This window comes from Vulpes lagopus, chromosome 3, assembly GCF_018345385.1.
Source record: "Vulpes lagopus strain Blue_001 chromosome 3, ASM1834538v1, whole genome shotgun sequence".
Classification (NCBI taxonomy): Eukaryota; Metazoa; Chordata; class Mammalia; order Carnivora; family Canidae; genus Vulpes; species Vulpes lagopus.
The window spans coordinates 30,752,125-30,769,052 of NC_054826.1; the positions used below are offsets into that span (position 1 = coordinate 30,752,125).

General features: G+C 48.6%; 1 protein-coding gene across 1 annotated transcript; it reads right to left on the reverse strand.

Annotated features, from left to right (window-relative positions):
• Positions 1-521: 521 nt before the first annotated feature.
• On the reverse strand, positions 522-12,619 carry ATOX1 (antioxidant 1 copper chaperone). Its single transcript, XM_041746948.1, has 4 exons — positions 12,499-12,619; positions 7,677-7,752; positions 3,604-3,771; positions 522-660 (listed from the first exon to the last, which is right to left on the reverse strand). Exons 1-3 carry the CDS (start codon positions 12,502-12,504, stop codon positions 3,647-3,649), a joined length of 207 nt encoding a protein of 68 aa, XP_041602882.1. The 5' UTR covers positions 12,505-12,619; the 3' UTR covers positions 522-660; positions 3,604-3,646.
• Positions 12,620-16,928: the final 4,309 nt, after the last annotated feature.

Sequence of the window (16,928 nt, forward strand, 5' to 3'; positions counted from 1 at the left end):
CAATAAATAAAATCTTAAAAAAAAATGTTTACTAACTGGTAGGCATGACTTGAGGTGATTTACACGTCACCTCATTTAATCCACACACCCCACCATTTGCTGTAGATGCTATTGTTACATTTTATGTGTGTGGACACCGAGAAATTACGTGGCCCAGCTGGGAGATACTGGAGCTTGGACTCTATCCCAAGCAGTCTCCCTTTTACCCACTATTCCAACTGTTATAAGATTTAACAACCCTTAGATGTGATGCACTTGATGACAGACAAGTCTTTCAAGATACTGAAAACAAAGGAGGGGGGGGTCACCCATGTGGCCCAACATCTTCACTTTGTAGATAGGAAAAGGGAAGCATGGAGAGGGCAAGTGACTTGCTGGAGATCACAGCCCAAAGAATCAGGATCTGTCAGGCCAGTTGCTCCCAGCTGGGAGCCCTTAGAACTCCAACCCGAGTAAGCACTGTAATTACTCTTTTATTGCACGTGAGCAAGTAACATCCAGACATCGCAAGAGATGACACCTCCAGCAAAAGTGGCTCAACTTTATTACAGGGAAGCTAGGGAGGAACGGGGCAAGTGAGGGTCTCTGTCAGGAACTGCCATCGCTGAGCAGGACTGCCAGGCCCCAGGTCTCTCTGGAAGGCAGGAGAGGATCAGCATCCTGAAAGAGATGAGAAGTTAGGTGGAACAAAAGCACCATCTGCTGTGCACAGGAAGGCATTGCAAAAGCAGCAGGGGTTCACTAAGGGGCAGCTGTGGGAGGCGAAGGAAGTGGGAAACCCAGGTGCTAGAGTGGAACTAGCGCCCCGTGTTCAGCCCCACACACTACGCCCACCAAGTCTGTCGCGGTGGCTGGCACCCACTAATCTCACGCAAGCCAATCTCTGCCAACGCCTTTTTCTGGGGAACTTCCGGGGCTGCTGGGATGATACTCCTTGTCCTGTTTCAATGCATACAGGGGAGGCAATGAACAAAATCACAAGCAAACAAATCTGCCAATGAACAGACAGTCCAGGTGACTTTATTACCCAGAAATGCTCTATCTCTGATTCCCAAACCTGGCATCACATTGGTCATTGGCGAAGTGTCTTTTTTTTTTTTTTTTTAATTTTATTTATTTACTCATGAGAGACACAGAGAGAGAGAGAGAATGAGAGAGGGGGGCAGAGACACAGACAGAGGGAGAAGCAGGCTCCATGCAGGGAGCCTGACGTGGGACTCAAACCCGATCCCGGGTCTCCAGGATCACACCCTGAACTGAGCCACCAGGGCTGCTCCCTGGGGAAGTGTCTTAAAACAGATTGAGATAGATGCAGCAGAGATGGGCAGGGAGCTGTTTGGCAGGTGATTCTTACCCAGTGCTGTGCATCTGAATCTGCAGGAGCCTTTCCATACTACTCATGTTTGCAGACATGTGCCCAGATAAAATTAGCTGGTATCTAGAAATTGCTTCAAAATAATAGGGGGAGGCGGTGGCATGCATAGATGAAACAGTGATGGCAATGGCTGATCATTGGATCTGGGTGATGGGTACGTGGGGATTCATTTTACTACTTGTATGACTAAAATTTCCAAAATAAAAAAGCAAAGGTAAATAAATCAATTAAAAACTCTTGAGAATTATTCAGCCATAGAAAGGAATAAAGTGCTGATCCAGCTACAGTTTGGATGAATCCTGAAGACATTATGCTAAGTGAAATACTATGGTTCCTTTTATTTTATTTTTTAAATTTATTTATTTGTTTATGATAGTCACAGAAAGAGAGAGAGAGAGAGAGGCAGAGGCATAGGCAGAGGGAGAAGCAGGCTCCATGCACCGGGAGCCCGACGTGGGATTCGATCCCGGGTCTCCAGGATCGCGCCCTGGGCCAAAGGCAGGCGCCAAACCACTGGGCCACCCAGGGATCCCCTACGGTTCCTTTTAAATGAAACATCCAGAAGAGGCAAATCAGAGGCAGAATGCAGATTAGTGGCCCCCAGGGGCGGGGGGGGGGGGGCAGTGGAGAGTGTCTGCTAAATGGGTTTGGGCCGGTTTTTTTTGGGTGGGGGATAAAGCTTTGAAATCAGAGTTGCACAACACCGTGAATGCAGTGAACCCGCTAAATTGTACACTTTAATGGTATGTTATGTGAATTTCACCTCAATAAATTCAAAGACTACTATGAGAAGACACATCCAGTTATACATCGTTTACAACTGGCAGGCAGTACTCTTTTAGCTGAATAAGATGCACACGCTCAGGCCAGGAGTCTCCAATGCAAGGGGTCTACGTTGGGGCTCCCCCAGGTGTTTTGCCCACTCAGAAAGTTCTGTCTCTTCCCTCCCTCCATCCTTTCTTGTGGAGCGCTTATATCAACCACAATCTCACAATCTTACATGGAGACCCAGTATGAAACAGAGCTACTACCTGGGATGGCTGGAGGGGCCCAGAGGGCCATGCATCAGTCTCCTCCTAAACTCCTCAGGGTGCAGGGACCATATGATGATCACTGATCCTCGCATGGTGGAAACATTATCCTCCCTTTGAGCATAATCCTTCCTATTCAGAGGGATTTCACAGGAATCCCCATAAGGAAGAAAAATAGGATAGAGGCTGTGGCCCCATCTTACAGATGAAAGGTCGGAGTCTCCAGGATGTAAGGAGAAGTATCCAAAGTCATAGCGTGACATGAGGACAGAGCTGGAATCAGAATGCCAGAATTCTCAGTATTCATCCCAAGCTCACTCCTGATCATGGGCTGTGTCCATGGATGGACAGGGGATCAGGAAAACAGAGGCCTCTGACCCCTCATGATTTGCATGTGACATCACCACATACACAGGACACCAGCACAGCCCAGCAGTCAGTTGGGAGAGGAGGGTCTCATGGGCCTGTTCCCAGGGATGAGGCCACTGGCCACTACAGATTCCAATTTGGGACACCCTCATCCTGTCTCTGCCACCCTCCTGGGTGGGGCTTCAGTCAAGGCACTTCCCCTTGCCAGGCCTCCTGTTTCTCAATGGCATTGAGAGGGCTGATCCACATCAGGGATGTGGCAATCACTGTCATTCAAGCACCAAAGGCACTGCAAGGGCAGTAACAGCTAGGAAAGGCTGTGCCATGAAGGATTCTGAAGCTGGGGTTGTGCAGAGAGGGAAGGAGTGCTGGAGCGATACATAAGGTCTATCCTGGTTCTGCAACCAACTGATTTTGGCCACCTATAAGCCTCTCTGGATTCTGTACAATTAAAGGGGACATCCTGCTTGGATGAGGATTTGTTCTGCACCAGTCGGGGGCAGAGGGCATGCTCAGGAAGCTGACAGCAGTTCCAAGCAAGGAGAGAGGCCAAGCTGAATTAGCTGAACCTGGTCAGCACACAGGAGCATAAGGCCCAGGACATAGGTGTCCTTGCAGATGGGACAATTTATCAAAGCACTGCTCAGGCTCATACGCCCTATACTTAAACCCTGTTGGTCATGAGATGCGTTCCCCAAGTCATAAAAGGGACCCTGGGAGACATAACACAGTGCTCCACATATTCTCAGGGGGCTGTGAGGATTCCCTGAACTCATGATTTGCATTAGCTAATGAAATATTCCATCCAAGGGCTGGGGCCTCACCCACCTGCTCCCTTTGGTCCATCATGGGCTCAGGGTCCAGGCCCTCACTACTTGGGGCCGAGGTAGGAAACGGCCTTTCCTGTTTTCTCCAGGGTCTCCAGCAGAATGTCCACGCTGTGCTCAGAGTTGATGCAGACCTTCTTGTTGGGCAGGTCAATGTCAAACTCAACTCCTGCAGGAAAAGGAAGTAGGGTGTGTGGGGAGGAAGCAGAGACCCTCCCAGTTGGGGCAAGAAAGAATGCTGGCTCCAGAATTCTTATTCACAACCACCTTCCCCTTTCCTCCATGCCAGAGATCAGCACATTCTTCCTATAAAGGGCCAAAGCCATGTTTTAGGCATTCTGGGGCCAAATGCACTCAGCTACATATTCTTGTCTCTGTGTGTATTGCTTTTACACCCCTTTAAAAATGTTAAAAACCATTCTCAGCGGTACAAAAAAAGAATGTGGGCTAGACTTGGCCCATAGACTATAGTTTGCCAGCCCCTGCTTGAGACTGGGGCTTCTTTTAAGTTTTCTCTTCTTTTTAATTTCAAAAGTAATAATACACACCATTGGGAAAAAAAAAAAAAAAGGCAAACATTTCTGAATTAATAAAACTGGAAAGTGGAAGGCCCCCTACTCTCTCCTATCTCCAGAAGTCACTATGAACAGCACAGCATCTACCCAGTCTTTCTCTCAGACAGACAAGTGAAAAGTAATTGTTGTGTGATAATAGTGCAAAATTCAAAGCAGCAACCTCAGTGTCCCTCAGCAGGGGATCGAGTAGATGTATGGGACATCCACACTGCGGATTATCACACAATGCTACAATAAACATACTTGAACACATCCTATAAAACTTGTGAAAATATTTCTATACCATGAATTTACAGAATGGAAATTGTGAGCAACCGATGGGCACATTTTAAATGTTGATATTAGGGCAGCCCGGGTAGCTCAGCGGTTTAACGCCGCCTTCGGCCCAGGGCCTGATCCTGGAGACCCAGGGTCGAGTCCCACGTCGGGCTCCCTGCATGGAGCCTGCTCCTCCTTCTGCCTGTGTCTCTGCCTCTCTCTCTGTGTGTGTGTTTCATCAATAAATAAATAAAATCTTAAATGTTGATATTATAAAACCACCCTAAAGGACTAAGTCAATTTCAAGCTTCTCCCTCCCCACAGACCAGTACATGGGAATAGCTAGAGATGCCATCTTGTGGAGACGATGGGATCCAGAGGGAGAGGCCGTGATAGGTTCTAGGCCTGGCTTCATCACTGACTTGGCTGGATGACCACAAGCGGGTCCTGCCCAAAATGGGCCTCAGTTTCCCCATCTGTACATGAAGGAATTGGGGGTGGTCAGCACCTGTGATCTATCCGGTTCACACAGGCCATTAGCTGTGATTCCTCAGGCTCAGCACTGCTCATCTAAGGCCTCAACTCAAAAAGCCCTTCTGACCCACCTCAAAAGGCTACCCAAGTAGGGACAGTGGTAAAAGATGGGGCCATCTATCCAAGGTCAAAGGGAGATTCCCCAAACATCAAAGAGCCTTAAAAAGCCCACAGTACAGGATGTCTGAATTTGTACCTAACAGATACTGAGGGAGAAAAAAAAACATAACGTGTCCTTACACACTAGATTTTTGTCTTTTGGTTCAGAAGTTTCTCCCTCCTTGGCACTTGACTGGATGAGCACCGGGTGTTATACTATATGTTGGCAAATTAAACTCCAATAAAAAAAAAATACAAAAAAAAAAAAAAAAGGAAAAGAAAAAGAAGTGTCTCCCTCCTCTTTGGAATAAATATTTTGGCGGCATCATAAACCTGGAAGAAACTCTAGGATCATCTAACCCAGTGGGTTTTAAACTGTGTTGCTTATAGCCCAGACTCCTGGTCGGGTGTTCTCAAGTCATCAAGAGTGAAAGCAGGCCCATCTGCACTCCTCACTTCATCCAGAATGTGCCACTTCATATTGGAGGGGCCCCTGAGCAGTTTTCCTCTTATGGTATCCACGGCAGAAGCTAACATAGGCTGACACGCCCATACCACAGCTGGGGAAATAGGCCCCAGGGAGAAGAGGCTGCAGTCACTTGGCAAGTCAGCAGCCAGGTTTTCCCCGATGCTTCAGACTTTCAAATTAAGATTATGGTTTCCATGACGAGAAACCAGGCATTGACTCACTTTGGGCAAGTCACTTCCCTTCCTGGGATCTGGTGTCAACACTCCCATTCCACAGATAGAAAGGCCAGCTCAGAGATTGAAGTGCTAATGAGATCAAGTCCATATGGAAGGCCTTTGAAATCTGGGTATTATCTAGGGTTGTTTTTCTTCTTTAAAGATTTTATTTCTTGGGCAGCCCCGGTGGCGCAGCGGTTTAGCGCCGCCTGAAGCCCGGGGTGTGATCCTGGGGACCCAGGATCGAGTCCCGCATCAGGCTTCCGGCGTGGAGCCTGCTTCTCCCTCTCTGCCTGTGTCTCTGCCTCTCTCTTCACTCTCTCTGAATGAATAAATACATAAATCTTTAAAAAAAAAAAATAAATGAAGATTTTATTTCTTTAAAAAAAAAAGAAAGAAAAGAAAGAAAGAGAAATAAAGAGAAAAAAAGGAAAGAAAGAAAGAAAGAAAGAAAGAAAGAAAGAAAGAAAGAAAGAAAGAAAGAAAGAAAGAAAGAAAGAAAAGGGGGGGGTAGGCCGGGTGGCTCAGTGGTTTAACACCACTTTCAGCCCAGGGCCTGATCCTGAAGACCTGGAATCGAGTCCCACGACAGGCTCCCTGCATGGAGCCTGCTTCTCCCTCTGCCTGTGTCTCTGCCTCTCTCTCTGTGGCTCTCATGAATAAATAAATAAAATCTTTATTTTATCATGAATAAATAAATAAAATCTTTATTTTATTTATTTTTTTAAGATTTCATTTATTCATCAGAGAGAGAGAGGCAGAGACACAGGCAGAGGGAGAAGCAGGCTCCCTGCGGGGAACCCGATGTGGGACTTGATCCCAGCACCCTGGGATCATAACCTGAGCCAAAGGCAAACACTCAACCACTGAGCCACCCAGGTGCCCCCTATCTAGGTTTTTTTTTTTTTTTTTAAGATTTTATTTATTTATTCATGATACACACAGAAAGAGAGAGGCAGAGACACAGGCAGAGGGAAAAGCAGGCTCCACGCTGGGAGCCCGATGTGGGACTCAATCCTGGGATTCCAGGATCACGCCCTGGGCCAAAGGCAGGCGCTAAACCGCTGAGCCACCCAGGGAACCCCGCTATCTAGGGTTTTAAAAGTGAAAATCTTAGCACTATCAGAACACTGGTCATATCTCAGTCATTACCTCTCGGAAACCCAGGGCCAGACCTCAGTCTCCCCAGCTGAGAACCAAGGGGGCTGGATGAGAATAATGATTTTCTAAATATGTCCAGAAGAGGTGCTTTAGGAGTTTTGCACATGACTCAAGTCAAAGTTCATTTTTTTAAATATTACAATTTTCTAAATGTTAATAGAAAATGACACTCAAATGTAGCATATGCAAAATTATCACATTGAAGACCACCAACACATTAACTAGTGCTGCCAGGACTCTGAGCTAGACTGTGTGGCAAATCCCAGCTCTGCCACTTACTGTGTGATCTCAGCTAAGTTGCTTAACCTCTCTGAACTTCAGTTCCTCTTGCTGAGGATGGAGATAGTCCAAGAAGCAACCTAAATGGCTGTGGTGAGGAACAGATGATGTGGTTCACAGAAACCACACTAGGCAGAGTAAAGGGCACATGCTAAGTACTCAATACATTTTTTTTTAAGATTTATTTATTTATTCATAAGAGACACAGAGAAGAGAGGCAGAGACACAGGCAGAGAGAGAAGCAGGCTCCTCATAGGGAGCCTGATGTGGGACTTGATCCTGGACCCTGGGATCACACCCTGAGCAGAAGGCAGACACTCAACCACCAAGCCACCCAGGAATCCCCTACTCAATACATTTTAGTTTTACTGTTATTAGCAGCTTTAACTCAAGCTTCTCCTGATCCATGTCTGCAAGCATTTGAACATGATTTAAGTGCGTCAGCCTCCCCAACCTCACCCCTAACTGAGGGCCACTCACTCACCTCCCAGCTTGTTGAGCACCCGACTGACCGCGTTAGAGCATCCTTCACAGGTCATGTCCACAGAGAACTCGTGCTTCTAAAATAAACAAAGGGGACCATAAGCAAGTCCTTCAGCATGACACACACACTCCACGAGCATGCAGGCCCACCTAGAGGCCAAGACAGAAAGCAGAGACAGGGCAAGATCTGGCTGTCATCAGACTCACCAGTAGCTTGTTTCTGAGCCCCACTCTCTTAAACTGGAAAGTGGAGTTAAGTAAGGGTTTCTCCATCTCACAGGTTGTATTGAATGAGATAATCCCAGGACACCTGGGTGGCTCAGTAGTTGAGCATCTGCCTTCAGCTCAGGGCGTGATCCTGGAGTCCCAGGATCAAGCCCCATAATGCGCTCCCCGTGGGGAGCCTGCTTCTTTCTCCCTTTGCCTGTGTCTCTCTCTGTCTTTCATGAATAAATAAAATATTTAAAAATAAATAAATAATAAAAATAAAATGTTGGTGTCTAGTCTGACCTTCAAAATCTTGATTCTTGAGCTACAGGATTTGTCTCAAGACCACTGACAACTGTGATTTGAGTAGGCCCATGGACTCTGAGCAATGCTGATCTGGTGGTCTTATTTATGCATCAGAAGATCATCTTATGCATTAGAATCATCCAGGAACTTGCGAAAACCGCAAGTTCTGATCCACAAGTCTGGGCTGGAGTGTCTATTATGGCTAATAAGCTTCTCTGGCATTCTGATACACAGAGATCACTGTTCTCATCCACATGCTGTCAGAGGCAGCACCTGAGTCCTGGGACAAGAAGGGATGTGCCAGGTCTCCCAGCGGGGTGGAGGCTGGGCCAGTAAGGGACCCCAGACTCCTCGACTCTTCGTACAGGCTCAACATCCTATAGTGTCCAAGGGCCTTAAGGCAAGCTTTGTTGAATTCACTGCTGCGACCCAATACTTGAACAGCGCCTGGCACAGAGTGGGTGCTTACTACATTTTGTTGAGTGAACAGATGATTGACACAACTGGTTGAGGAACCCTGGGTCCTTCCTTTGCTTTCAGACAAAGATTTCTATACCAATACATCTTCTATTTTAAAATCTCTGGAAATAAGGGATCCCTGGGTGGCGCAAAGGTTTGGCCTGCCTTTGGCCCAGGGCGCGATCCTGGAGACCCGGGATCAAATCCCACGTCGGGCTCCCGGTGCATGGAGCCTGCTTCTCCCTCTTCCTATGTCTCTGCCTCTCTCTCTCTCTCTCTCTCTCTCTCTCTCTCTGTGTGTGTGTGACTATCATAAATAAATAAAAATTTAAATAAAATAAAATAAAATCTCTGGAAATAAGACCGGCCTCAGTTCCCAACTCTGGCAAGCTGTATGACCATGAGTAAGTTATTCAACTCCTCTTTGCCTTGGTTTCTACATCTGCAAAACAGGGACGAGAGTCCTTTCTCTAGGTTACTGAGTGGGATGAACATTGTAAGTATGGGAGCCAGCATGCAAGATGGCCCCAGTGACCTCTACCTCCTGATTTATGCCCTTAGGAAATCCCATTCCACAATGTCTCAGGGTTGCTCTGTGTGTCCAGTAGAATATGGCTTAAATTACATCATGTGACTTCTAAGGCCAGGTCACAAAAGACACTGTAGATTTTTCCTGGAATGGCAGAGTTGAGTAGTTGTAGGGACCACATGGTTCATGAAGCCTCAGGCACTTAAAGTAGTTACCTGACCCTTTAAGAAAAAGTGTGGTGACTTCTGCTCTAGAATAACCAGCAGACAATCCAGATTTGTCAATAGTTTGCACCTGCATATACCCATCCAAAGCTTTTTGTTTTTTTAAGATTTTATTTATTTATTCATGAGACACAGAGAGAGAGAGGCAGGGACATAGCAGAGAAAGAAGCAGGCTCCTTGCAGGGAGCCCGATGTGGGACTCGATCCCAGGGCCCTGGGATCATGCGCCCTGAGCCCAAGGCAGACGCTCAACTGCTGAGCCACACAGGCATCCCAACCCACCCAAAGCTTTAAAGGGTTTGTAAGACCAATATAAGGCCTAAATCTATTGTGCCTGAGTGCACCTCTGTGCCAAATGCTCTGTATATGGTATTTTAAAATTAGTTCTCACTTGGCTTGGAAAGGGAGCTCGAGACCCCATTTTACTCCAAAGGAAATTGAAGTTCCCAGGGGTTCACTGAGCTGCTCACAGTCCTGTAGCAAGTCTGTGCTGAGGATATGAACCCAGGCCTTCCTGGCTCCAGGGACATTTTGCTAGTTGTGGAGCAGCCAACAGCACTGCCAGCTGCCACCCTGCGACCCTGACTCTCAGCAGGAGCTCTGGGAGTGGGACAGCTTGTGAAGAAATGCAAGTTTATGCTGCCCAAGAACCTAAGTCAACAGAATATGTGAAGCTTTCTGCTGCTGCCTACAGAGAGCGGGTCTCCTTTCATCCTCCATAGTACAGAGGTCAGAAACCAGGAGGCGGCGTCTGGGTGGCAAAAGTTACAATTCAGTGCTCTTCCCCTCAGACTTGCACAAGTCAATTTGAGGGTGGTAGAAAATCTACTTCATGGATAGAGTAACCCATTCTTTACAGAGAATCCCAAACCCCTGTTGCCTCAGCCCCTCAGAGCCTCAGACTGGTCTGTCACCTCTAAGACATGTCCTTTAAAGCCATGAAAAAGTCCAGTAAACTGTGCAATTCTTTAATAGAATCTCAGAACTGGAAGGGCAGAAATGCAGTGGGGTGGCTGTCCAGCCCCCTCCCAGAGAAGAAATTCTCAAATATCCCGGATATTTAATCTTTGAACACAATGTCAGTCAGGGGTTTACTAATACTAATATTTGAATGTGGACTACATGCCAGATATTGTTCTAAACACTTTGTGTGCATTACTTTGTTTAATCACCACAAGGTTCCCATGAGATGGGTGTTATTATCCCTTGACACACAAGGGTTTGAGATTCAGAGGTTAGGGCACTCACTCAGGGTGACACAGCTAGTGAGGAGCCAGGGCCTATACTGAAAATGTCTCCAAAGCCTAAACTTTTAACCACCGTGGTCCTTGTTAAAATGGGATTAACACCTGCCTGCCTGTAGTTCTACCCACTTGTCCTTGGTCTACACGAGAGCTAACATTTCTTGGGAACTAGCAACATCAGTGATTATGTGCTACATATTTTACTGGCATTCTTCCAGATAATACTAACAATAGTCCTTTGAGATCACAGCTTTTATCCCCATTTTACAGATGATGAAATCAAGGCACAGAGAGATAAAGCAGCTTGCCCAAGGTCACCCAGCTGGCAAGCAAGGGCACAGATTTTTCAAAGAGGCCTCTGAGATTCCAAGTTTTTGTCTGAGAAACCTCTCGGGTGACACACTGACCAGTTTTGACCACAGCCCTTGACTAATACCCTCCTTTCTTCAGTTGCTCATCTTGTGATATGGTGCCAAGTACCCTCTTCATTCTGACCATCTGCTCTGGAGGGTCTCTAGCTTGTCAATGGAGTGATCCTCAAGCTGGCCTTTGCTTCACTGCCACCCTCTACAAACACCTGGTGACCATCTCAGTCCCAGGGTGATTAATGTTGTCCTCTGAACATTGCCACAGGCAGATTTGCTCAAGGAGGAGGGCCGATCCTGTTAGGTTCTTTGTCCATACTTGTGTTGTCTGAGGATTTGTCTCAAGGCACCTGGCAAGCCCCAAGGGAAAGGACACCTGAGATGGTTGTGGCTTGGCCCAGGGGGCCACTGGCTTACGTGTCAGCTCCCCAAAGCTAGGCTGCTAAGACACAGGGCATCTGTGGAACACCTCTGGGTATCCCCTTGAATCAGAGCCATAAACTAGGCACTCTGGGGGAAACCGCTCAACACCACATGACCCCAAACCAGGATCTACAGGATATACTTGGCATCACAGCTTACTTTCAATCCGGTATAACTACTTTTGTCTGGCATTTATTTCCCAAGTGGTCAGGCCAGAAGAGACTGGGAGCCTGAAGATAAGGGGCTTAATCCTAGCCCTACTCACTGCCTCAAGGAGACCATGAGTAAGTTACGGGGCTTTTTCTTTTCTTATCTGCAAAAGTCCTGAATTTCTTATCTACAAAATGAGGTCCTGAGCAACCATGTATGTGCATTAAGCCTGAGTGAGCGGCAAGGCGCCTAAGACCTACTCATTCCTCCCCAAACTCTGTCTTTGAGCAACTGGCAACTGTGAGCAGGTCCCTTAACCTCCCATGGGCTCCTAGGTTCAGGGTCGGAAAGTGATCGTAGGAAAGGTTAAAAGCACAGTGTCGCCCAGGGCTGAAGTGAAAACGGGCCAGAGTAGGCAAGAGGAAGGAAAGGAAACCACGGATCTCTGAAAATGTGCCCCATCCAGGAGGCAACGGCCACCCCAGCCCCTCCCCCACTCCCCCCTCCTGGCCGGCTCAGCAGACAGGGGCAGACAGGGGCACGCGGGGAAGGCGCAGGGACCAGACGTCCAGTTCCAGTTCGCCACAGGCTCGCTCCCCGGATGAGCTCAGCGACTCGGCCCTTCGCTGGGCCTCAGTTTCCCTCGTCTGCGCTGGGAAGGGCTGGGCTTGTAACCACTGGAGGCCCTGCCGCTCCGATGTCCGGAGGCCTGACTCCTACACCAAACCCCTTTCGGATCTGGAGGGATTTTCTGGAGGGTCGCGGAAGCTGGGAGTAGATGGGGAGGGAGGGAGCGAGAAGAGAGGCAAGAGCTCCGGCGGCGGCCTGGGCCCTTGAAGAGCGACGGGGCCGATGCGCGGTGCGGCCGGGGCGCAAGGCGGGGCCGGGTCTGCGCGGGTCGGGAGCGGGCACTCACCGGCATGACTGTGGATGGCGGGTGGCGGCGGCGGCGACGGCGACGGCGACGCTTCGGCCGGCTCGGAGCGCTGGCGCGGCTGTGTTTCCGGGGCGGGGCGCGGGGGAGGGCCGCCCCTCCCGCCAGGCCCCGCCCCTCCCGCCAGGCCCCGCCCCGCTAGGCCCGCCGGCGGCTAGGCCCCGCCCCCACGTGTGGCTACGCCCCGCCTCCGCCCGCCGGCGGCTAGGCCCCGCCCCCGCCCGCCCCCCCGCGGCTACGCCCCGCCCCCACGTGCGGCTACGCCGCGCCCCCCACCCGGCCGCCGGCGGCTAGGCCCCGCCCCCATGTGCGGCTAGGCCCCGCCCCCCGCCCCACCCCGCCCCGGGCGGAGAGCCACCTGACTGCCGCCTGCCGCCGCGCCTCCTTTCCCGCGGTAGGGGCCGCGGACTCCCCGCTCGTCCGCCGCGCGCTGGGCCGGCCTCCAAAGCCTACTGGCCATTTTTAGACCACCTGCTTCGTGTCAGGCGTGTATTCGAGGCTGGGAATGCCAGCCCCACCCCCACCCCCCGCAGTGAAGACGACAGACTCCGCCCCTCCCTAAAGGGACAATCCCATTTATTGATGTAAATGAGTCCCAGCCTTGAGCCAGCGCGGGGCTAGGTAGCCAAGATGCACTAGTGAAAAAGACCTCGCCTCTTAGGGAGCCAAGGAAGCAGGCGGTGAAAACGCCGTGTTAGAGGGGCTGTATCGTGGGAGCAGAGGAAGGGTCTCTAACTTAGACTGGAGTGTGTTGGGGGCAGGAGAGGCCGGCTGAGGAGGCTTCGGGAAGAAGTAATCTGAGTCAAGGGTGGAGAGCTCACGTTCATCTGGTGAAGATGAGCTACTGGGGAAGGAGGGAGGCAGAGGGAACAGCAAGACGGAAGATGAGAGTGGGCTTGAGAGGCAGGCACAGAGAGAGGTGGAGAAGGATATGAGATCCACAGCCTTGGGTGAAGACAGATGAAGGACACTTACAGAGACAGGCATGCGGAGACTCGGAACTTCAGACACACACACACACACACACACACACACACACACACACGAGCTTGGGGTGAGGGGGCTCTCCCCTTGGAACATCCAAGGAACCTGCCGGAGGGGTCCGGTCTGAGTAGTCTCAGAGATGTCCCTCATCAACAGAACTGCTTGGACATCTTATTAACAACCGAGACTTCTAGGCTTCACCCTAGATTCACTGCCCCTTATTCTCCAGGTATACTTTTAGTCCCCCTCCTCTGCTTGGTTTGGGGAACCACTGGTTGAGGAAAACTATATAGTCTTATTACATGAAACTTCTTTAAGAAAGTGTGCTCGTGACTGATTTATTGTCTCACCTCCAATTCATCCTTTTTGTTTGCTCTATGAAGATGAATCTGGACTCTTTAAATATTTTTTTTTTCCTTTACCTTCTGGCAGGATGTTAAAACTTCTCAGTTAAAGTTCTGGGAAGACGCTGGAAGGGGAACGGTTTTCCTTTCTGGTTCCAGTGTGCTCACTTGCCAGACCCTTGCAATGTGAGTGGTTGCCCCATGCCCATCTTCTGAGAACGGCTTCCTCAGCACCAGGCTCCTGCTGTGTTCAGGGACAGGCAGCACCTAGCAGCCTAGCACCTTCCTTGTGTCTATCCTTCCTTGTGTACTTTCAATAGCAGAGTGCCTTCGGTGAAGTGCCTCTCTGTAAATAGCTTTTTCCAGCACCCCAGAGGGAAATTTTCCAGCTGGAGGATGGATGTCTAGCAAGTCCCACCAGCCTGGCATCATAGCCATTTCTCTGCCATTCTGTGGGCCACAAGGCCTGGATCTCAGGCTAGCATGAGGCTTGGGAGATTCTTCTCTGTGTAATACTCTATGTTACTATCTTGGCCTTACCAGCAATGGCTGCTCCTTGTATCTGCTGTTTCTATATTCTTTAAAATTCTCTTTACTTCTTACTAGCCAATGCCTCATCACAGACTCATGATTTTTAAACTTTCCTTGTTCCAATTATGGTGTGGTTTCTTTCTCCTGATTAGAACACACTGATACAGGGAGTGACCACAAGCTGCCTGCTTCAGTTTAGGGAAGAGGGTAATGGATCCACCCTTGGCCTAGGTTCAAGGAACACAAAATGGAAGGGATAAATCTAGGCCAGAACCTGTCACTGACTCACACTGGCCCTGAGTGAAGAGGCCCACCTCCAGCATGGTGAGTGGAAGGAGCATGGAAATGAGAGCCTTTCTTAGTCTGCTCAGGCTGCTTTAACAAAATATCACAGACTGGAGGGCTTAAAAAATATTTATTTCTCTCAGTTCTCATAGTTCTGGAGGCTGGAAAGTCCAAGGCCATAGTGCTGGCTGATTCAGTTCTTGGTAAGATTGCTCTTCCTGGCTTGCAGATAGCTGCATTCTCGCCATGTCCTCACATGGCAGGGAGAGCTAGCTCTGGTATCTCCTCCTCCTCTTCTAAGGCCACCAGCCCTATGGAATTAGACCCCAGTCTTATGACCCCATTTAACCTTTATGAACTCTTCAAGGCCCATCTCCAAACACTGTCACCTTGGGGATTAAGGCCTCAATGTGTGGATTTGGAGGGAACACATTTCAGTCCATATAAACCATATAGAGGGCAGCCTGGGTTGCTCAGCGGTTTAGCACCTGCCTCCAGCCCAGGGCCTGATCCGGGAGTCCCAGGATCGAGTCCCACATCGGGCTCCTTGCAGGGACCCTGCTTCTCCCTCTGCCTGTGTCTCTGCCTCTTTCTCTCTCTCTCTCCTTGTGTCTCTCATGAAAAAATAAATAAAATCTTTAAAAAATAAATAAATAAACCAATTAGGGCCATAGACACCAGAGTTTGAATTTTAGCCCTATCATTTGCCAGCTGTATAACCTTGGGCAGATTACTTTACCTCTCTAAACCTTAATATCCTCACTTTTAAAACCAGGACAGTTAAGGTGACTATACAATTTTTTATCCAAACCTTCTGAGAGTAAAAGGGGTTGCCAGGACAATAGGCATACACCATGACTGTTCCAGGCAAACCAGGACATATGGGTTTCTTAAAGAAAACTATTTTGTGGTATTATTGGGAAGAACATAAATGATACTGTCTACAAACCCCTAGCGCATTACTGTGCACATGATAGGCATCAAAAAATACTAGAATTCTAATTGCTGGAATTGGTCCTGGCCTCCCTGACATGGCTCTTTCCCTACTGGCAAAATGCTCACCCCTTAACCCTTCATACCTCTTTGTGACCTGCCAAGCATTTCCTTAGGTCCAGTGAAGGCAAGGCTCAACATTTTAGTAGCACTGGGCACAACTGTATACTGGGGCACAACTGTGAAAGGGACGGGGGCACTAAAGGAAAGGCAGAGGAAGAGTGAATAGGTCAAAGAATTAGGGAAGAGGGGAGGTGAAGCAGAGAGAGCACAACCTAATGAGAGGCAGCGTTACTGAAACGGAAACTCAGTGCACTTGACAAATGAGGAGAGGAAAATGTGCATGATAGTTCCTATAATCTGCATACGTTCCAGTTATTTACATAACAACTAAGCCTGAAATGAACTACAGCAAATGTTATAGAAGTTATCTGGAATGGATGCAGGATTATAGGCTCTTGATATACATACTATTTAAGAAATTCCAAATAGCACAGAAGGGTATATGGGGAAAATAAGTCTCCCTCCTACCCTGGCTACCCCTTTTTAAACAAAAGGCAGGGCAGCCCGGGTGGCTCAGCGGTTTAGTGTTGCCTTCAGCCCAGGGCCTGATCCTAGAGACCTGGGATCGAGTCCCTCGTTGGGCTCCCTGCATGGAGCCTGCTTCTCCCTCTGCCTGTGTCTCTGCCTCTCTCTGTGTGTGTGTGTGTGTCTCTCATGAATAAATAAATAAAAATCTTAAAAAAAAAAAAGTTAAAAAAAAAGTAAAAAATAAATAAACAAAAGGCATCTATATACAATTTTGCACCTTGCTTTTGTCACTTTACAAAATATTATAGAGTTTATTCTTTACTTGTGGATATCCCCTTCATTCTCTTTAGTGATACATAATGCTATAGTATTCAGTTGTACCATAATTTAACTAGTCTTGAGCAGCCCCTGCGGCTCAGCGGTTTAGTGCCGCCTGCAGCCCAGGGTGTGATCCTGGAGACCCAGGATCGAGTCCCACGTTGGGCTTTCTGAATGGAGCCTGCTTCTCCCTCTGCCTGTGTCTCTGCCTCTCTCTCTCTCCTCTCTGTGTATTCTCATGAATAAATAAATAAAATATTAAAAAAAAAATTTAACTAGTCCTTATGGCAGAAACCATTGGTTGGCTAATCCAACCCTCACTCCCAGTCTTTTTATCTTGCTACTGTAGAGACCAGATCCCTAAATACCCTAAATGTTTGCTTTCCCATCCTCCTTGCAGCCAAGTGTGCCCATATGACATGGCTA